We start from the raw sequence: 19,293 nt of genomic DNA, 5'->3' as shown, positions 1-19,293 counted from the left end.
TTAAAATTGCTCAAATTTGTTTGCTGTCGTACGTACCCCGGGAGTTTATTCCACTCCCGAGGGCACACGCACGAAAACATACTAAGGGCTCCGTTTACAAAGCCGCGTTAGCGGTACTAACGCATGCACCGGATTAGCGCGCGCTAGCCGAAAATCTACCGCCTGCTCAAAAGGAGGTGGTAGCGGCTAGTGCGCGGGGCAATTTAGCGAGCGCTATTCCGCGCGTTAAGGCCCTAGCGCGGCTTTGTAAAAGGAGCCCTAACTCCAGGCGCAGACAATCGGATTTGTTTCACTGTGAGAATAACTAGATCAGCGTGAGCAGCTGAACGCAACTCACGCTGCGGTTCATATGGCAGAATGCTAGCTAACAAATGCCTCGGCGACCGATTGCCGCCTTGAAACTTGATTGACAACCGTACCTAACAGCACCTACAAGTTAGGGCGCAGTTTATAGAATCAGAACCACAAAGTACAATAGAATTTTGGGGGACTTTGTGTGTCTAAGTGCTTTGAAAATGAGCCCCTCAGCCGGGCAGGATAAGCTCCTGGCTAGTTAAATCACTTGTGCAGGGCTATCGGCCGACACTCGGGGCCACTTAACTGGCTGTTCCTCCTAATATCAGCTGTAGCCGGTGATTCCGAGGGCAGTCTGGGAACGAATTCGGCACTTCTGCAATTTCATGCCAACATTCGTCACTTAGCCGCCTAACTTAACCAGACAAAACACAGCCCTATCTTTATCCGGCTTCACTTGTCACACTTAAATGGATCAGGGACAGCCGACTGCACAAATCCAGATACACTTCCACCTCCCCATTTGCGGTTTCGGCAATCGCGATTTCACCTATTCGTAATTTTTGGGGGGAGGGGGAAAAAAAAGAAAAAAAAAACACACAGTTTAGCCTTCCCCCCGGCGTCCCGGCCTTACCTGGTGGTCTAGTGGGCTTTCGGGGCAGGAGCGATCTTCCTACACTCCTGCCCCGTGTAGATCGCCAACAGGAAATGGCTGTGGGGAGTTCCCGTCGTAGTCTTGAGAGACTACGGGAACTCACAGCAGCTATTTCCTATTGGCGATCTGCACGGGGCAGGAGCGTAGGAAGATCGCTCCTGCCCCGAAAGCCCGCTAGACCACCAGGTAAGGTCGGGATGCCGGGGGGAAGGCAGGACGGAGGCGGGGGTGGGTCAGAGCCGGACCAGGAGATATTCGAGGTCCGGCTTTGCCCCTGTCCCCCGCGAATCTGGAGGGAGAAGTGCAATCAATGCTAGTATCCAGACGTGGTGTTCCCGCTAAGCTGCGCTGGGGTGCGCTAACGCACAAAATATTACCTCGCAGCGCACAAGTTTCTCGTCACAGCGCACACAGTGTAGAGCACAGTTCTTCAACCGCCGGTCCGCAAACAAAATCTTGCCGGTCCGCGAAGGATTCGGTCCCCGCCGCAACGAAAGGCCGGCGTCAACTGACTTGCAACTTCCTGTTGCAGTCGCTGTGCCGGGACTCCTGCCTTCGCCGGGACTCCTGCCTTCCACCGCGTTTGCCTCCTGCCTTGTCTCCGCACCTCCAGACCAGCAGCGGCAGCTGTGTATGCTTTTAACTTCGGCACAGAGCTGCCCCTAATCAATAGTTTAGCGCGGTTTCATAAGGCAGCCTCGGGGCCTTTGCTAGGCCGGCCCACATCGCATCATCGAAGCGGGCCGGCTATCAAAGGCCCCGAGGCTGCCTCATGAAACCGCGCTAAACTATTGATTAGGGGCAGCTCTGTGCCGAAGTTAAAAGCATACACAGCTGCCGCTGCTGGTCTGAACTCTTGGGCCGCTGAAGGAGGGCAAAAAGCAGCTGTCCTGGAGGTTTCCCTTCCTCTCGCCTTTACAGGTTCCTTTTTTCCACCTTTTTTTTTTTTTCCTTCAAACGGCAACGGGCCCCAGCATCGACATCAATCAAGTAAGTTCCACTGTCAATCAAGCGGTTCTGCTCGGCCAAAGCTTCCCCTGTGACATGAGCCACCCTCAGGGGAAAGAAAGTGACCCACAAAGGTGAGGGGAAGGGGGGCAGATGATGGAAGTTGGGGGGGGGGGAGAGAGAGAGAGAGAGAGAAGGGGCAGATGATGGAATGGAGGAGATGAGAGAGAGAGAGAGAAGGGGACAGATGATGGAAGTGAGAAGAAGGGAGAGAGAGCAGAAGGCAGATGGATGTCAGTTGAGAAGGGAGAGCAGATGGTGAATGGAAGTGGGGAAAGAACACATACTGGATGGAAGGAGGAGATAAATAAAGGGGGAAGAAAATAGTAAGATAATGGAGGGGTGAGGGAAAGGGGTGACAAGCTGTGTGTAGACACAGTGAAAAGAGGGAAACGGGACTAAATAGTAAGAAAGAATTTAATTTAGATGGAGGCAGAAAATAGAGAAGGAAGACCAGAGAAGAAAAGGGAAGAGAGAGCAGAGAATGATCAGATCTGAGTGGAGGAAATGAGAAGAGAGATATGCTAAAAACCACAGGGGGGAGGGAAGGATAGAGATGCCAGACCATGAGGGGAACAGAAGGAAGATGATGGATGCTAGACCAAATTGGGGGGTGGGGGGGGGGCAGGAGGAGAGATGGCAGGGAAAGACAGACAGTGAATGGAAGGGGCAGATGCTGGACTGAAGAGACAGAGAAGGTTATCATGCTGCTGTACCGGGCCATGGTACGCCCTCACCTGGAGTACTGCGTCCAGCACTGGTACTTGAAGAAGGACACGGTACTACTCGAAAGGATCCAGAGAAGAGCAACTAAAATGGTTAAGGGGCTGGAGGAGTTGCCGTACAGCGAAAGATTAGAGAAACTGGGCCTCTTCTCCCTTGAGCAGAGGAGATTGAGAGGGGACATGATAGAAACATTCAAGGTACTGAAGGGAATAGACTTAGTAGCTAAGGCAGGGAGAACGAGAGGGCACTCTCTAAAGTTGAAAGGGGATAGATTCCATACAAACGTAAGGAAGTTCTGTGGTAGAAAGCAACATATTTATTTGGCTCATAACTTGCTGGCGCCCGATATTTTTAGCTCACAGTGAAAAAAGTTTGCTCACAACACCCGCCCGCTTAGAGGGAACACTGCTCAGCACTGAATATCTGGAAATAACTCCGGCAGTGGCCCAAATAATACCCCAAAACACTGGCCACCGTCAGCTGAATAATTTACTCCAAGGAATCCTAGTGACAAGATGGAAAGAGCTGGTAGCATGGCCATAAAACAAGCACTGAATGGTTAAATCAGTGACTTAATCCTTTTTTGTATGAAGCACAAATTTAGGGCCAGATGCGTTGATGCATGCGAGCAGACCAGATGCGTAGAACTGCCGCTCATGAATATTTACTGTGGCTCTTCTAAAACTCCCTGACCTGGCAGAGGATAACGAGGAATGAGTTTGGAAAACTGGTCCTCTCAAAACTACTAGAATGAGCTTTCCCAGGGGAATTTCTTTGGCTCCTGATTCCTTTCCTCTTGATGGGGTGAGCAACGGACTAATGTCTATTTTGCTGTATATATTCCTGTACAGGCATCGCTTTTTTATTTTTTTTTTTGCTGGACTTTGCTAAATTTAAAAAGTACAGCTGCTGGTTTATACAGTATCGGAAAATCAATGAAGAAAGAATAAGAAGAAGTAATGAGGCGAAGCTGGTCTGCTTGGACTGGGGATGCTGGAGCCTCTGTTGGAAGTTCCAGACATGTCCTGAGGGCGGCCTTTCTGAAAAGGACAGAAACCCGGCATTCCACATTCCTTGTCAAGGATACAAAGGGCTAGATTCACTAAGCTTACCGATTGTGTCCCAACCAGTTTGTGACCCCGACCCGATTCACTAACCTTCTGCCCGATCCGCACATTCAAATGAGGGGAAATGCATGCATAAGTAGGAAGGCAGTGATTCACTAAGCAGAATAAGGAACACCGATTGTGCTGGCTGATCCAAAAAGAAGCGACTGCTGAGGACCAGCCGCTCACGTCGTTGCCGACTGTCCTGCTCTCTGCCGCCCTGAAATCCCAGCCTTGCCGCCCTGAAATCCCAGTATAAAAACAAAAATAAAACCAACAAAATAAAACATTTTAAACACATCTACCTTGTGCAAAAAGCACAAGAAGACAAGCTCTGCTGACTCTCCTGCTCTCTGCCGCCCTTTCCCTGCTGACTCTCCTGCTCCCTGCCGCCCTGTCCCTGCCGACTCTCCTGCTTTCTGCCACCCATCCTTGCAGTGCGAGCCTGTGGTTTTAACTCACGGGTTAAAAGCATGTTCTGTTCCTGGCTACAGCGTGTTCTGTAGCTCTGGCAGCGTGTTCCATTAAAGGCCCCCCCCCTTGTTTTTGACCTCGCTTGTGCGGACAGCAAGCACATGCGCAAACCGTATCTACAGGCAAAGAAGATGGTCTGCGCATGCTCTGCAGCAATCTGTGCGGTCGCTGTGGGGCATGCCTCCGATCGCATTAACCTGAATGAGGACTCGTAGTGAATCGGTTACCTGGGAAGACTCGGCCATGTATCGCCCACGGATCAGATCGGATAGGCAGTGGCATACCAAGGGGGGGGGCGGTCCGCCCCGAGGGGGTGCACAGCTGGCCACCCACTGGGGAATAGGCTGCCACCAGGGAAAGGCTGCCACTGCCGCCATCAGGAACAGGCTGGCGCCGAGCTCTCCCTCCCTGCTTCTCTTCCCCGTGGGCCGACCAACTCTCGCCGCCCGACGTCAATTCTGACGTCAGAGAGGACGTTCTGGGCCAGCCAATCGCTGCCTGGCTGGCCCGGAACGTCCTCTCCGATCTTAGAATTGACGTTGGCCGGTGAGAGTTGGTCGGCCCCACGGGGAAGAGAAGCAGTGCGAACTCGGCGCCGGTCTGTTCCTGATGGCCAGTGGTAGCCTTTCCCCGGCGGCGGTGGCAGCAGCATGTTTCCCAATGGCGGTGGCATGGGGAAGGGCAGGAAGAAAGAAAGAAAGCAAGAAAGGGGGAGGGGGGAGACAGGGAGCCAGAAAGAAAGAAAGGAGGGGGGGACAGGGAGCCAGAAAGAAAGAAAGGGGGCATGGAGAGAGAAAGAAAGCAGGGGGCAGGGTTAAAGAAATAAAGAAATGGGGCACAGAGAGAGAGAGAGATAAAGACAAACATAGAAGGAAAGGGGGCATGGGGAGAGAGAAGAAAGAAGGGGGCAGGGTGAAAGAAAGAAATAAATGGGGCACGGAGAGACAGAGACAGACAGAGAAAGAAAGGGGGCTTGGAGAGAGAAAGAAAGAAGAGGGCAGGGTGAAAGAAAGAAAGAAATAGGGCATGGAGAGAGAGAGAAAGACAGACATACAGAAAGAAAGGGGGCTTGGAGAGAGAAAGAAAGAAGAGGGCAGGATGAAACAAAGAAAAAGTTGGGGGAGGGAATGAGGTCTGGAGGAGAGGAAGCATACAGGAGGCTGAAAGAAGGGAAGAAATATTGGATGCACAGTCAGAAGAATAAAGTGCAATCGGAGACTGATGAAATTACCAAAAAAGGTAGGAAAAATGATTTTATTTTCAATTTAGTGATCAAAATGTGTCCGTTTTGAGAATTTATATATGCTGTCTATATTTTGCACTATGGCCCCCTTTTACTAAACCGCAATAGCAGTTTTTAGCGCAGGGAGCTTATGAGCGTCGAGAGCAACATGGGGCATTCAGCGCAGCTCCCTGCGCTAAAAAACGCTATCGTGGTTTAGTAAAAAGGGAGGGGGTATATTTGTCTATTTTTGTATAGTTGTTACTGTGGTGACATTGCATAAAGTCATAAAGACATTTGACCTCTTTGAAAACCCGCGGAATATAAAATGATAATTAATATTTTTTCTGTGTACAGTGTGCTTTGTGTTTTTAAAATTTTATTGTTGGTAGATCATTTTGACTTGGCCACGAAGGTAAGGGGGAGAGAGGGAGGGGAGCTGCTGAAAGACATCTAGTAATCCTTGCAGGTTTGACTGTGCAGGGAATTATATTTGTAAAATCATGTTTTGTTATGTGACTGGCATTATTTAGACTTTAATTTCTAGCATGAAAAGAATGAAAATGATATAAAATTACTTGCTTGTTTTTATTTGCGTGCGCTGAAGGAAAGTGGAGAGAGAGTGGGCTGAGGACGCTGCAGGGAAATGGGGAAGAGAGAGTGGGGAGAAGACGCTGATTTATAAATTGACAATTGTACAGAATATTGTTTCTTTTTATACTTTAATATAATAAGTTCAATATAAAACAATTCAAGGCTTGTGTGGATGGAATCAGGTGGTTTGCAGGGTTGGGGACCGAGCTTACGGGGATTAGTTCAATAAAATGGTATTTTCTTATTTCTCATTATTTGTTTTATTTTTATTTGTTAATTTGTAAAGTGGTGATTGTTATGTATCAGTTTTCTCCAATTTACATCTACTGCCTTTATATTTTGCACAGTATTAGAGGACATGTATTACTGTTTTTGTGGTGTTGTAGTGTTGCATTGTATGCAGAGTCTAGTTTCTTGGCGGTTCAGTTTAACTTTTGTCTACATATTTCTATTTTTAGTTTGTGATTATTCCATATTGGGCGAGGGTGTATCTGTCTGTGTGTATGAAAGGGACATGGCTTTCTGATAGCATTGACTGTACAGGATCAATTGACTGTACAGGATCTGGCTTGTTTAGTTTTACAATGTATGTGTTGGTATTCTAGTGCTCACTGCAGTGTTTAAGATGCTGCCTTTTCCTAGGTACACTCTTGTTGTGCGATATGTGGATTGCTACTAAAAATCATATTTTTCATTTAGATGGGGGGAGGGGTGTCAAAAAACGATGGGCCCTGGGTGTCACATATGCTAGGTACGCCACTGCGAATAGTTGGCTTTAGTGAATCTAGGCCAAAGTCCCTTATGATCTGCTACAATAACAATGAGTTGTATCTAGTAATTTTAATTCTAACTTTTGTGCTTATTTATATTCCACTAAATTCCTTTTGGTTCAGAGGGGATTACAAAAGACAAACCAAACTGACCCCTCCTCCCCCCCCAATATTTCACCATAGTGGTCAGTGGGTTTTTTTTTGGGGGGGGGCATGATATCTAGCAATAAAACAGAGCACGTTGGCAACTATATCACCCAACAATACACAACAGCATCACTGTCATATGCAAATTTTTAATCAACTGCCCTAGAACACCTCCCTTCCACCCCCTCTCCCACAGAAAGAAAGAAATAATCCTAAGCAAATTATTTAATAGTGAAAAAAAAAGGCCAGTGGTTTTCTAAACCAGTGGTTCCCAACCCTGTCCTGGAGGACCACCAGGCCAATCGGGTTTTCAGGCTAGCCCTAATGAATATGAATGACAGAGATTTGCATATAATGGACGTGATAGGCATGCAAATCTGCTCCATACATATTCATTAGGGCTAGCCTGAAAACCTGATTGGCCTGGGGGTCCTCCAGGACAGGGTTGGGAACCACTGTTCTAAACCACAGGCCGCCACGGTTAAACATAAATCAGATAGTCAGCACCGGTGCCTGGATGCCGGCTGGACATGTTCCATATCGCATTCAGTGAAGAAATTCGAAAGTCTCTGGGCTCCGCTACTAAGCTTCGCCACTTCGCCTCTTAATAAATGGGTTGATTAGTGAGTTCTTAAAAATGCTAGTGACGTGCATATGCGCCACTTTTAGGGGTCTTAGACACAGGTAGGCGCCCCCCCTCCTTATTTATGCCAGGGTTTTCATGGCCTAAATACTGGCGCTAAGTCCAGTTTAGGCGCCTACAAGCCGAACACACCCAAGATCCGCCCACAATCTGCCCCCCTAGCCACACCCACTTTCTGCTAGGCACCTTTGCTTAGGCGCCTACTTGAAGGTCATAGACGCCTTCTGAACTGGCCTACTGCCAATTAATTTTAATTTTTGCCAATTATGAGCTGCTAATTGCTCATTATAGGCGCCAATTAAGCTTATTAAATAACTAAGTTAGGCGCGCCAATCTAGGTTTTTTAAAAAATAGAATGAGGGCCCATATGAACAATTTGAGAGCCTTTGCTAGTAACATGACATTTATTATATGGAAGGTCTATTGAGCATCCCATCAGCTCCTCTGGCAACAGATCTAGCAGTGCCAGGGAAATGTGCTGATCCGAAAGAGACAGAGGAGGATCTATCAGTGATAAGTGCATTATCCGCTAGGGCTTACAAAGAGGAAAGGGCGGAAGAGAGTCTGTGAGCCCTACCAAGTTTATTTAAAACTTGTTAATCCACTGATCGAATTTCGCAGCGGAGTACGTAGAATTAAAAAAAAGGGTTATTACATAAAAAATTAACCAAACAGACATACTAAGACAAGAGTGGGAAAGGGGGGGCAGAACTGCATCAAATTACAGGACAGAAAATACCATCGCACACAGGAACTCACATCAGTTAAGGCTGCGTTGATATAATTATTACTGTCCCCGTCCATGGAAATGAGGAAGGGAAGGCAGCGGTCGGGAGGCAGGACGTCCATGCTCCGGTTCTTCTCCCGGTTCCTGGGCAGAAGGGCGATGCTGCACTCCTCCACATCCAGGTGGGTTGTCACGGAGTTCAGAGTCTGCGGCGAGAGAAAGACAGATCCTTGATCAATTCCTTCCTGTTCAATGGTCTCCCCCCCCCAAAAAAAACCAAAAAACCCTCCTTTGAAGGGTGTTCTCAGCCCTGTCCTGGAGGCATACCTAAAGCGGTCTTGTTTTTAGGATATCCATAATGAATTTATATCTCTCCAGGATGGATTACTATAACACCCTATTTAATGGAATGGTCAAAAAAGATCTCAAATGTCTCCAGTGCGTACAAAACACAGCAATCCACCTCCTACACAACCTCAACTACCATGACCCTATCTCCCCAGCCCTCCGCGCAGAGCACTGGCTCCCGATCAACCAACGCTGTGCTTTCAAGGCCCTGGTAATAGCACATAAAAGAATCTACGCCACCACCACAGCATACATAGGATCCCCCACCTGCCTCCTCTGCTCTGAAACAGAGAAACGCCTATGTATCCCCCCAGGAAGGTCTCTCCTGTCAGAAACCACCCGCAAACGCTCCTACAGCCACTTCGTCCCCCATCTCTGGAACCAACTCCCCCCACCAATCAGACTACAGAACTCTCTGATGACCTTCCGGAAAGCAGCAAAGACCCTCCTCTTCAACTGAAATTCTAGCTGCAAACTACCCCTTGACCTCCTTATATTCCCCCTCCTTTCTGCACTCTCCTGTACTTAAGTTGCTGTATAGTCTTTGAACTGTTCAAAATGTACTTAAGTTGCTGTATAGGCTTGCACTGTCCAAAATGTTTTCCATTGTGAATGTTGGCTTGTAACCCGCTCTGAGCTACTGGAAGGACGGGATAGAAGTCAAAATAAATATGTGATTGAAATATGTCAGTTCTGAGAATTTACATTTCCTATCTATATCTTGAACTATTCAGGAAGAAATGCATTTGTTTCCATTTCTCTGCATGCAAAGTCTGATATCTTAGGGTTTCGTTTGTGTATATTAGGACTTTTACTTTGTGGTCTTGTATTTGCAAAGGGTTTATTAGTATTTTGCATGTTTGACTGAGGCCAGGTGTTCTGGTAGGAATGAAGGTTGAGAAACGTTATTGGTGTCATGGCCCAAGTAGGAAGACATTTGGCAGCTCTCATTCAGCCCTTTTTGACCCAAAACAGCCCTCACCACAAATTAACGACTGCCCTAGGGTTGCCATATGTCTTCAGTGCGTCCTGTTTGGATTCTTACTGAAAAAACAATAAGCCATACGCTATAAGTTAATGATAAGGATTGCCTGCATAGGTTTCAAGGTTCATGGAAATGACTAAGAGAAAAGCGCTAAGTTATTTGCAAGTGATATTCTGAGGGCTGTACTTGATTGAATTTTTTTCATTTGCTGGCTTTGTTTTGTTGCTTGGAAATGGTCAATGTCTGTTTGTGTTGTTTGGTTTGCCTTCACACTGAGAAAAGCACTGTCTATTTGCAATCCCCTAGGCCCATAAAATTGCATAAAATCATCTTTCTGCTTTATGCAGGGAGAAGCAGGAAAGAAAATTAAGACTGCGGGGACAGTGAGGAGATGGGGATGAAAAATACACGGAAGGGGAGGGGACAGGGATGAAAAGTGCAGGGAAGAGGAGGGGACAGGGATGAAAAATGCAGGGGAAGGGAAGGGGAGGGGACAGGGATGAAAAATGCAGGGAAGGTGAGGGGAGGGGGGATAAAAAAATGCAAGGGAGGGGACGGAGATGGAAAATGCAAGGAAGGTGAGGGGAGGGGGGATAAAAAAATGCAGGGGAGGGGACGGGGATGGAAAATGCAGGGAAGGTGAGGGGAGGGGGGATAAAAAAATGCAGGGGAGGGGACGGGGATGGAAAATGAAGGGGAGGGGACAGGGATGGAAAATTCAGGGAAGCTGAGGGGAGGGGACGGAAAATGCAGGGAAGGGGAGGGGATGGAAAATGCAGGCAAGGGGAGGGGACGGGGATGAATCTTTGTTCCCGCCTCACTCTCTAACAGGCTCCAACCAGTTTGGTGTTTAGTGATATCATAATAAGCAAATTAACCCAGTTCTGCAGTGAATGCATATAAATGTATTTTACAAATATTTTGAAAACTTATCTATGAGTGTTGAGAATTGGATTTCAGCTTTGAAAGAAAGCTCTCTCCTTTCTCTGCTGCAGGATAATATGAAATGACTTGTCTTCCTAACTCACACTATCATTTATTTATCAATTGGGATTTATTAACTGCCTTTTTCATGAAGAGATTCGCCCAAAGCGCTTTGCAATACACTGAATAGTAACCAGGTACTCTTAAAGTATATTATCGAAAGCCCCAAGAGAACAAATGACAGTACAGACTAGATCTGACTTGGTCCTGACAAAGAAGGGGGACGCTTGGCAAAGAGGTGTGGATGACCGCCACGATTTCAATGGGGCAAAAATTTGCATGCTCACCGATTGCGGCATCCCACAGCAACTGTTTTGTGAGGACCCTGTGTGCAGTCAGCCCCAGGATTATAGAATGACGGGGCAAACGGCTTGACTTAGAGCCCCTGGCTGCAGGATTTTCTTTGGAACCCCGGGCCCTACTGCACGGACCTGATTAGATATATTGGGAGTTAGGGTATAGACCAGTGGTCTCCAACTCAAACCCCTTGCAGGGCCACATTTTGGATTTGATGGTCCTTGGAGGGCCTCAGAAAAAAAAGAGTTAATGTCTTATTAAAGAAATGACAATTTTGCATGAGGTAAAACTCTTAGTTTATAAATCTTTCCTTTTGGCTAAGTCTTAATAATAATATTGTTATTTATAGCTAAAGAGACATATGATCGAGAAACTATTTCATTTTACTTTTGTGATTATGATAAACATACTGAGGGCCTCAAAATAGTACCTGGCGGGCCGCATGTGACGCCCCCCCCCCCCGGGCTGTGAGTTTGAGACCACTAGTATAGAACATAGGGTAAAATCCTCAGATATTTGTGAATGAATGACCATGGTACAACATTCTCATGTGCAAGAACTGAACATCAATTCTGAATGTCTGCCTCTGAGGCTGGCTGTCCTATCGCTTAGGGCCCTGGTTCTGCGACTGCGCGCAGCTCTGGAATTCTTCAGCTGGGATGGCTTGGGGGATCTAAGGTGGTTTTAGTCAGCAAAGGTGGTTTTAATTTCATTTTGGCATAGGAGGGGAACCAGAGGAAATAGACTGCCTAGGATCCATCCATACTAATGTTGTTCCCCCATAAAAAAAAAACCCCTCAATTCCGAGTACTCCAAGGCCTGTGCGTTTGTTAGAAAAGACTCTAGGTCAGGAGATCCTTTTGTAAAATACAGCTGCAAATGCGGTTCATAGACAACGGCGTGAAAGACAAAAGTGCGCGCCGACAATTGAGCACAGCGCCACTCTAAATTACAGTTTTTAGGGGCTCCGACGGGGGGTTTTGTTGGGGAGCCCCCCCAGTTTACTTAATAGACATCGCACTGGCGTTATGGGGGGTTTGGGGGGTTGTAACCCTCCACATTTTACTGTAAACTGAACTTTTTCCCTAAAAACAGGGAAAAAGTGAAGTTTTCAGTAAAATGTGGGGTGTTACAACCCCCCACACCCCCCCACAACGCGGCGTGATGTCTATTAAGTAAAGTGGGGGGTTCCCCCCCCACGCCCCCCCGTCGGAGCGCTAAAAACAGTAATTTAGAGCGGCACAGTGGCGCAAGCGCTCAATTGTCTGGGCGCGCCTTTGTCCCGGCGCGCTTTTGACCTGACACCGCAAATGCACACGTCCTGACCTGCAAGTCTCAATTACAGTTTCTAAGCTCTATCTAAAAGGGACCTTTATAACCCATGAAACTGTACAGTGTATTAACATAAAAGCCTGGTTGTCTCTCCAGCACCTAGAAAGATGAAAGGAAAGAACGGGGGGAGGGGGGACGGGACGGGACTAAAAGTGACCCAGGGAATTGCCAAGGCAGGGAGCACGTACCAGCACTCACCTGAAATTCCTCTCTCAGCTGCGAGGAGTTGCTTTGAGGGTCTATTTTTATCATCTCCTTGTAGGTCTGCTTGAATTCACTGACTGGGATGGTGGTGTCACCACAGAGACAGGCTTCTAAGATGGCGTCGTGGATGAAAATGTACTGCTCCTTAGAGACGATACAAAAAATACCCAAACAACCCAACCATTTAAGCTTCACGGTACTGGGATTTGCAGTTTTCTCTCTTTTCTTTTTCATAAATCTTTATTCATTTTAATAACCAACATCAAGTGCAACAATTTATCATACAGTTTACTAAATAAACAGCACTTAATTCCATCAATTAATATAATAAGTACATATCCCTTCCCCTCCCCCTTTCATACAGAATAAAAATAATCAAGAGTAATACAAATGACTACCCCCACCACTCCTGGATGCGTATAATCAATGGGCAAAGCTAATAATCAATCTTTACAAAATTTTGTCAATGGGTCCCAAACCTCCTTGAATGTCTTATAATGTCCCAATTGTATCGCACTCAGACGTTCAAATTTATGAGTTTGGCACAAGGATTCCCACCAAAAACTATAGTTTAACCTATCCCAATTTTTCAAAATAAGCTGTATGGCATAATGAGAAGTAGTCTATTATTATATGGAGTTATTGGACTCTTAGCCCTCAATAACGTGTCAAACAGCACTACGTCATACGTCAACGCCAATGGAACTTCCAGTATTCTATTTATTTGACCCCAAAAGGATCGCCAAAATTTAAGTATCAAGGGACAAAGGAAGAGCAGATGATCCAGTGTCCCTATATCGGGATGACAGTGCCCGCATCTATTTGACTTAGAACTATCTAATTTTTGTAATCTAACAGGGGTCCAAAAACTTCTATACAACAACGAAGAAAAGCCATGTTTGTCTCTTGTCTTTATTCTGTTGTACTCTATGGTTCTCGGTGCTTCCAGAGTTCATCAGATGAACCTCTACAAAAAGCTGTCCTACATTAACTCGCTTACCTATTCAGGCTTAAGCAATGGCTATCAGCCAGGACCCGCACAACTATCTTTTATCTTTAAAGCCCCTTCCAGGCCTCCAAAATAGCCCCTCCCCCCACCAATCCTTCCTCCCAGCCCACAGGCATCAAAGGTCCTCCCCTCTCCCCTAATGAAGAGCCCCCCCAATCCCCAAACCCCTCCTCTGAGATCTAGATAGGCCTACCTGATGACCCTGGCGGTCTATGGGGGCAGGAGCAAAACCCCCTCACTCCTATCTCTTTCAGCTTCCCTTAGCCAAAGACTCTTGAGAGGTTGCTGCAGCCGTATTTTAAGGGAAACCACAAGGGGCAGGAGTGAGAGGGCTTTGCTTCTGCCCCAACAACTTCCACTGACCACTAGGGATATCAGGTTTATTTGGACCTCAGGGGAGGAGGTTGGGGGTGGGTGGGTAGGGTATTTGATGTCTGCAGGCTGGGGAAGGAGGCGGGGGGCTATTTTGGAGGCCTGGGAGGGGTTTTAAAGATAAAAGAGAGTGCTGTGGGTCACAGCTGATATACAGCAGGGGCCGCATAACTAACCTATGCAGGCCTCGGCTGAATATCGGAGCCTGTTTGTAGCCTATTTTAAAGGACCTTAGACGCCCACTATATGTCTTTAATCCTGGAGAAATCTTGGTTAAAGCAGAGTGACAGACGTTTACGGTCGCGTGAGAGCAGGTATAAATATTTGCACGTGTTTTACAAAAAAAAAAAATCTGGATAAATCATGACTCTGCCCACACACCACTCAAATCCACCCCTCCCCCTCAATTATCACGTGCTCTCATGAGTATCAATTGGTATCACCTTTTTGAGACCAGAGACAAGAAATAGATCAGTTCCCAGCATAGAGAATGACACAGGGACATATTATTCACCATCCCCGCAGCACTCATTTTCCTGTCCAGGCGAGTTCTTTTCCTGTCGCTGCCCCATTCTTGCAAGTTCCATCCTCGTTTGCACAATCCTCAAACACTTTAAAATCCTAAGTAGCAACATTCCAGAGCTCAGATTGTGATGTCATAATGCCTCATTCCACCAATGCCTAAGCTCCGTCCTCATCTGCCCAAGCCTCAAACGCTTTAAAATCCTAAGGAGCAACATTCTAGAGCTCAGATTGTGATGTCATAATGCCTCATTCCACCAATGCCTAAGCTCCGTCCTCATCTGCCCAAGCCTCAAACGCTTTAAAATCCTAAGTAGCAACATTCTAGAGCTCAGATTGTGATGTCATAATGCCTCATTCCACCAATGCCTAAGCTCCGTCCTCATCTGCCCAAGCCTCAAACGCTTTAAAATCCTAAGGAGCAACATTCTAGAGCTCAGATTGTGATGTCATAATGCCTCATTCCACCAATGCCTAAGCTCCGTCCTCATCTGCACAAGCCTCAAACCCTTTAAAATCCTAAGTAGCAACATTCTAGAGCTCAGATTGTGATGTCATAATGCCTCATTCCACCAATGCCTAAGCTCCGTCCTCATCTGCCCAAGCCTCAAACGCTTTAAAATCCTAAGTAGCAACATTCTAGAGCTCAGATTGTGATGTCATAATGCCTCATTCCACCAATGGCTAAGCTCCGTCCTCATCTGCCCAAGCCTCAAACGCTTTAAAATCCTAAGTAGCAACATTCTAGAGCTCAGATTGTGATGTCATAATGCCTCATTCCACCAATGGCTAAGCTCCGTCCTCATCTGCCCAAGCCTCAAACGCTTTAAAATCCTAAGTAGCAACATTCTAGAGCTCAGATTGTGATGTCATAATGCCTCATTCCACCAATGCCTAAGCTCCGTCCTCATCTGCCCAAGCCTCAAACGCTTTAAAATCATAAGTGTTCGAGGCTTGTGCGGTTAAGGCAGAGCGTACAGGAATGGGGCAGGGACAGCGACAAAACTCGCGGGGACATTGAGTTCCTGCGGGGACGGGGACAACTTTTGTCCCCATGTCATTCTCTACGCAGCAGGTCTTGTATATCTCAGTGGAGGAGGGGGGGAGACATCTCATAGTGGAATATAGCCAGTAAAATGTAATAATACTGGACTGTTGGTTCAAGATTGTCTTGATAATTAATGGGATTGTTGGGCAGGATGGATGGATCACGGCAGGTCTTTATCTGCCGTCATGCTACGTCGCACTGCGTTACTATGTTCTTTCGCAAGGGCAGGCGACAAAAAAACAAAACAAAACAAAAAAACAACAGGCCACCTGACTGGAATATTAACCCAGTGGAATTGATTTTACAAGGCTGGAAGTTTTAAGGCTTGTTTTATTCTCACACATACCAGGGAAGGAACTCGCCATGTGAAATCAACCCTCTCCTCCCTTGGGGGTTTTGGTACTTTTGAAGCCAGAATGCTTTAACACCTCTCCCCCTTCCCAATGCTTTACCGACCCAGCCCGGGCAATATATTTTACTGCTTTGCCTCGGCTGCAGGAGTGAGAAAACAGAGGACAGCAATATCAGACACCTTTGATGCTTACCAGACGTGCTAGAAACACAATAAAAAAGCACTTTTCAAAGAAAATAATTCTTGCCCGCTCAGTGGCACTTCCTAACCATCTCATGCATTATAGAAACACCTGCAGGGCTCCTCGGATTCGGAGAGCAGGATTCTCATAGCCTGCAAGTTCCACTAGCAGAGATGTTCTTTTGCTTTTTTTTTTTTTTTCCTTGACCCGGGAGCTCTTTCCTATCCCTGTGCCCCCCAGCTCAGTCAGAACCAGGCTGGGATCTGACACCACAGGCCTTTACTTTAATTGCCTTTGAAATGCAAGCCAGTAGGTCATCCCAGTTCGGATCGGTAAGAGCCTCGCATTTCATGTGGAATTTCAAGATTCTTTCCCTTATTTATTTATAAATTCTTGTATCCCATACTAATCTCCAGTTCTAGGCAGTACAGAACAAAAGCATGCAAAATAATACACACAACACAGTATAAAAGCATTATGTTAACGCACTAATAACGCTATTTAAAAAAAAATAACAAAAACGCAATTCTAGCCAGGAAAACAGAAGACCCTGTGCATCTCTCTTTTAAGAGAACACGTGCCGAACAAAATGTGCTTTCAGATGTTTCCTGGACCGTGTTAGAATGATTGTAGCGGTTTTCTGGGTCTTGCCGCGTCAAGTGGGACCCCACAGACTCTCGCCAGAATTTAAAATTAGGCCCACAAATGCTCCCGACAATATTCAGCATTCAAACTTGGATTTACCAACAAACTTTCCCGCCAAAATTCAAAATCCACGACCGACAGACTTCCCTGTTCTCAATCAGGTCAGCCCAACAAACTTTCCCGCCCAAAATTCACATTTCTTGACCCTGCCCTGTTTTCAATCAGGTCCGTGAACCCACTATATATATATATATATATAAAAAGACACACTGCAGACCTCACAGCTAAAACGTCAGTTCTTTCTACTCAGACCCGGCAAGACCCGGAAAACTGCTACAATCATGACGCCAGCCGCGAAAGCCTAAGAAAACACTGTGTTAGAATGTTCCAAAGTATTGGTCCTTTTACCATTCACGATAAATATGAAGCCTAATCTGTCTAAAAGAGAGCACATTAACAATCACTTATCAACATTCTCAGAGGGAGGGTTCTTGTTGAGGGAGGGTTCTTCGAGTGGGCAGACTTGGGTCGACGGCCCTTTTCTGCCATCATACTCTATGTTTCTATAGTAAAATCCACGCTGGCCTGTGAATCTTCAATGCTGCAGTAACACAAGCCGAAGTCTTTCTGGTGTAAAGCTTTAAAAATCAAGGTCAAAATTTTAAAACAAGTCCACCACTGAATTGGAAACCATTGTAAATGAGAGAGCACAGGAGGTATATGTTCAGAACAGGAGACTTTGTAAATCAAAAGTGCGTTAGTATTTTAATTAACCTGCAATGTTGAAAGCAATTCTGAGGAAGGCCAAACATGCATTGCAATAATCAAACAGTGGAAATTAAAAGCTTGTAGAAAAGTTTAAAAAAGCAACTGGATTCAAAAACATCACTAAAGGTTGCAAGGTTTTAAGTTTAAAGAACAACCTCTGAACCAAATTCCTGAGGTTTGACTTGAAAGATATGGCGTCATCTAAAATGATCCCTAATTACCTCATTTCCCTAAGGACGTGAATATAAGAACATAAGCACTGCCTCTGCTGGGTCAGACCAGAGATCCATCATGCCCAGCAAGTCCGCTCACGTGGCGGCCCCTCAAGTCCAGGACCTGTATAGTATTCTTCTATCTATACCCTTCCATCCCTTTTTCCTTCAGGAATTTATCTAATCCTTTCTTGAACCCCGATATCATGCTCTGTCCTATCACACCCTCTGGAAGCGCATTCCAGGTGTCCACCACCCTTTGGGTGAAGAAGAACATCCTAGCGTTGGTTCTGAATCTGTCCCCTTTTAATTTTTCCGAGTGCCCTCTCGTTCTTGTAGTTTTCGAAAGTTTGAAGAATCTGTCCCTCTCCACTTTCTCCAACCCATCAAAACAAAAAAGGTTGTGGAAGATTAGAATTGCCCACACCCAATGAAAATAACACCCGAGTCTTAGAAACATTAAGGCAAAGTCTGTTTCAATTAGCAGAGATTTAACAGTGCGCACACAGAAAGACCAAAATACCAATACATTCTGACGGTGATCCTTCGAATGGAAAATAAAATTGGAAACCATCTGCATGGAGATGATGATTCACTCCCATACAACTAAGAACCCTGCAAACAGATACCACATATGAGAACGAATCAAAAATGGAAGGCAATTGTTAAATTACATGATAAGCGGAACAAAATTAGTGAAATGCAACACATGTACTGGTACGTTTCCTGTTGGATAGTTCATCCACGCACAGTGAAGCGCTTGGTCTTTAGTCGTGTGGCAGCCATGAAGTCAGAAACATGGACGCTCCATTGCAAGATTTCACCGTCAAAGACCAACATGCAGTAGTGCGTTTTCTTTGGGCAGTGGGAGTGAAACCAATGGAAATTCACCGTCAGATATTGACTCAGTATGGACATAGCACAATGAATCAACGCAAGGTTTATGAGTGGGTAAAAAGGTTTAAAGCGGGAAGAGCAGGTGGAACCGACGAAGGTCGTTCTGGCCTCCCATCAACATTGTGCACACAAGAGCACATTGAAAGGGTGGATGCCTTGATTAGAGAAGACGGACGAATAATGGTATCTCAATTGGCTGCTAATTTGGATATCAGCTATGGATCTGCATTTGCCAAAATGCATAACGACTTGGGATACAGGAAAGTCTGCGCATGATGGGTTCCCAAACGGCTTACTGATCTGCACGAGCTTGTGGATGTTGCGATCCAGTTCCTGAGAAGGTATGAAGAAGATCCAAATATTCTGGAGAGAATTGTCGCCGGCAACGAGACATGGGCACAGCACAGCCACCCGGAGAGCAAAAGAGAAAGCACGATGAAGTAAAGGAAGCGGTGCTTAACTGGCTTTGGGAGCAGCCCAAAAACTTCTTCTCTGCAGGAATGCAGAAGCTTGTTGAACGATACAACAAATGCGTCATCTTGCATGGGGACTATGTGGAAAAGTGATACGTTCAAATACTCAGTTATTTCTATTAAAGACGTTAAAATGTATTTTGCCTGTACTTTTTGATTTACCCTTGTGACTATTAAAAAGTAAAGCAGACAAGGCAGAACCCTGGGGGATTTAAGAGTGCAATGATAGATTCTACAAGATCCATCTCTAGTTGAAACTGTGATTTTTCCTGGTGAAGGAGGTACATTCTATCATATG

At 46.0% G+C, this 19,293-nt stretch overlaps 1 protein-coding gene and 1 long non-coding RNA gene across 2 annotated transcripts in view; one reads left to right on the top strand and one right to left on the bottom strand.

The window, feature by feature from the left end:
• Positions 1 to 19,293, bottom strand: part of PTPRU (protein tyrosine phosphatase receptor type U) — a 489,953-nt gene that overhangs the window by 20,878 nt on the left and 449,782 nt on the right. Inside the window, exons 24-25 of the mRNA XM_033956533.1 lie at positions 12,511 to 12,660; positions 8,399 to 8,572 (exon numbers count right to left, since the gene is read on the bottom strand). Of these exons, the coding sequence (XP_033812424.1) occupies positions 8,399 to 8,572; positions 12,511 to 12,660 (324 nt within the window). The remainder of the gene's footprint in view (positions 1 to 8,398; positions 8,573 to 12,510; positions 12,661 to 19,293) is intronic.
• Positions 1 to 19,293, top strand: part of LOC117365755 — a 223,209-nt gene that overhangs the window by 111,182 nt on the left and 92,734 nt on the right. The gene's annotated exons all lie outside the window — the stretch shown is intronic.

The sequence above is a fragment of the Geotrypetes seraphini genome, chromosome 8, assembly GCF_902459505.1.
Source record: "Geotrypetes seraphini chromosome 8, aGeoSer1.1, whole genome shotgun sequence".
In the NCBI taxonomy this organism is placed as follows: Eukaryota; Metazoa; Chordata; class Amphibia; order Gymnophiona; family Dermophiidae; genus Geotrypetes; species Geotrypetes seraphini.
The sequence above is the reverse complement of the archived record's forward strand: the minus strand, read 5'-3'. Positions and strand labels throughout refer to the sequence as shown.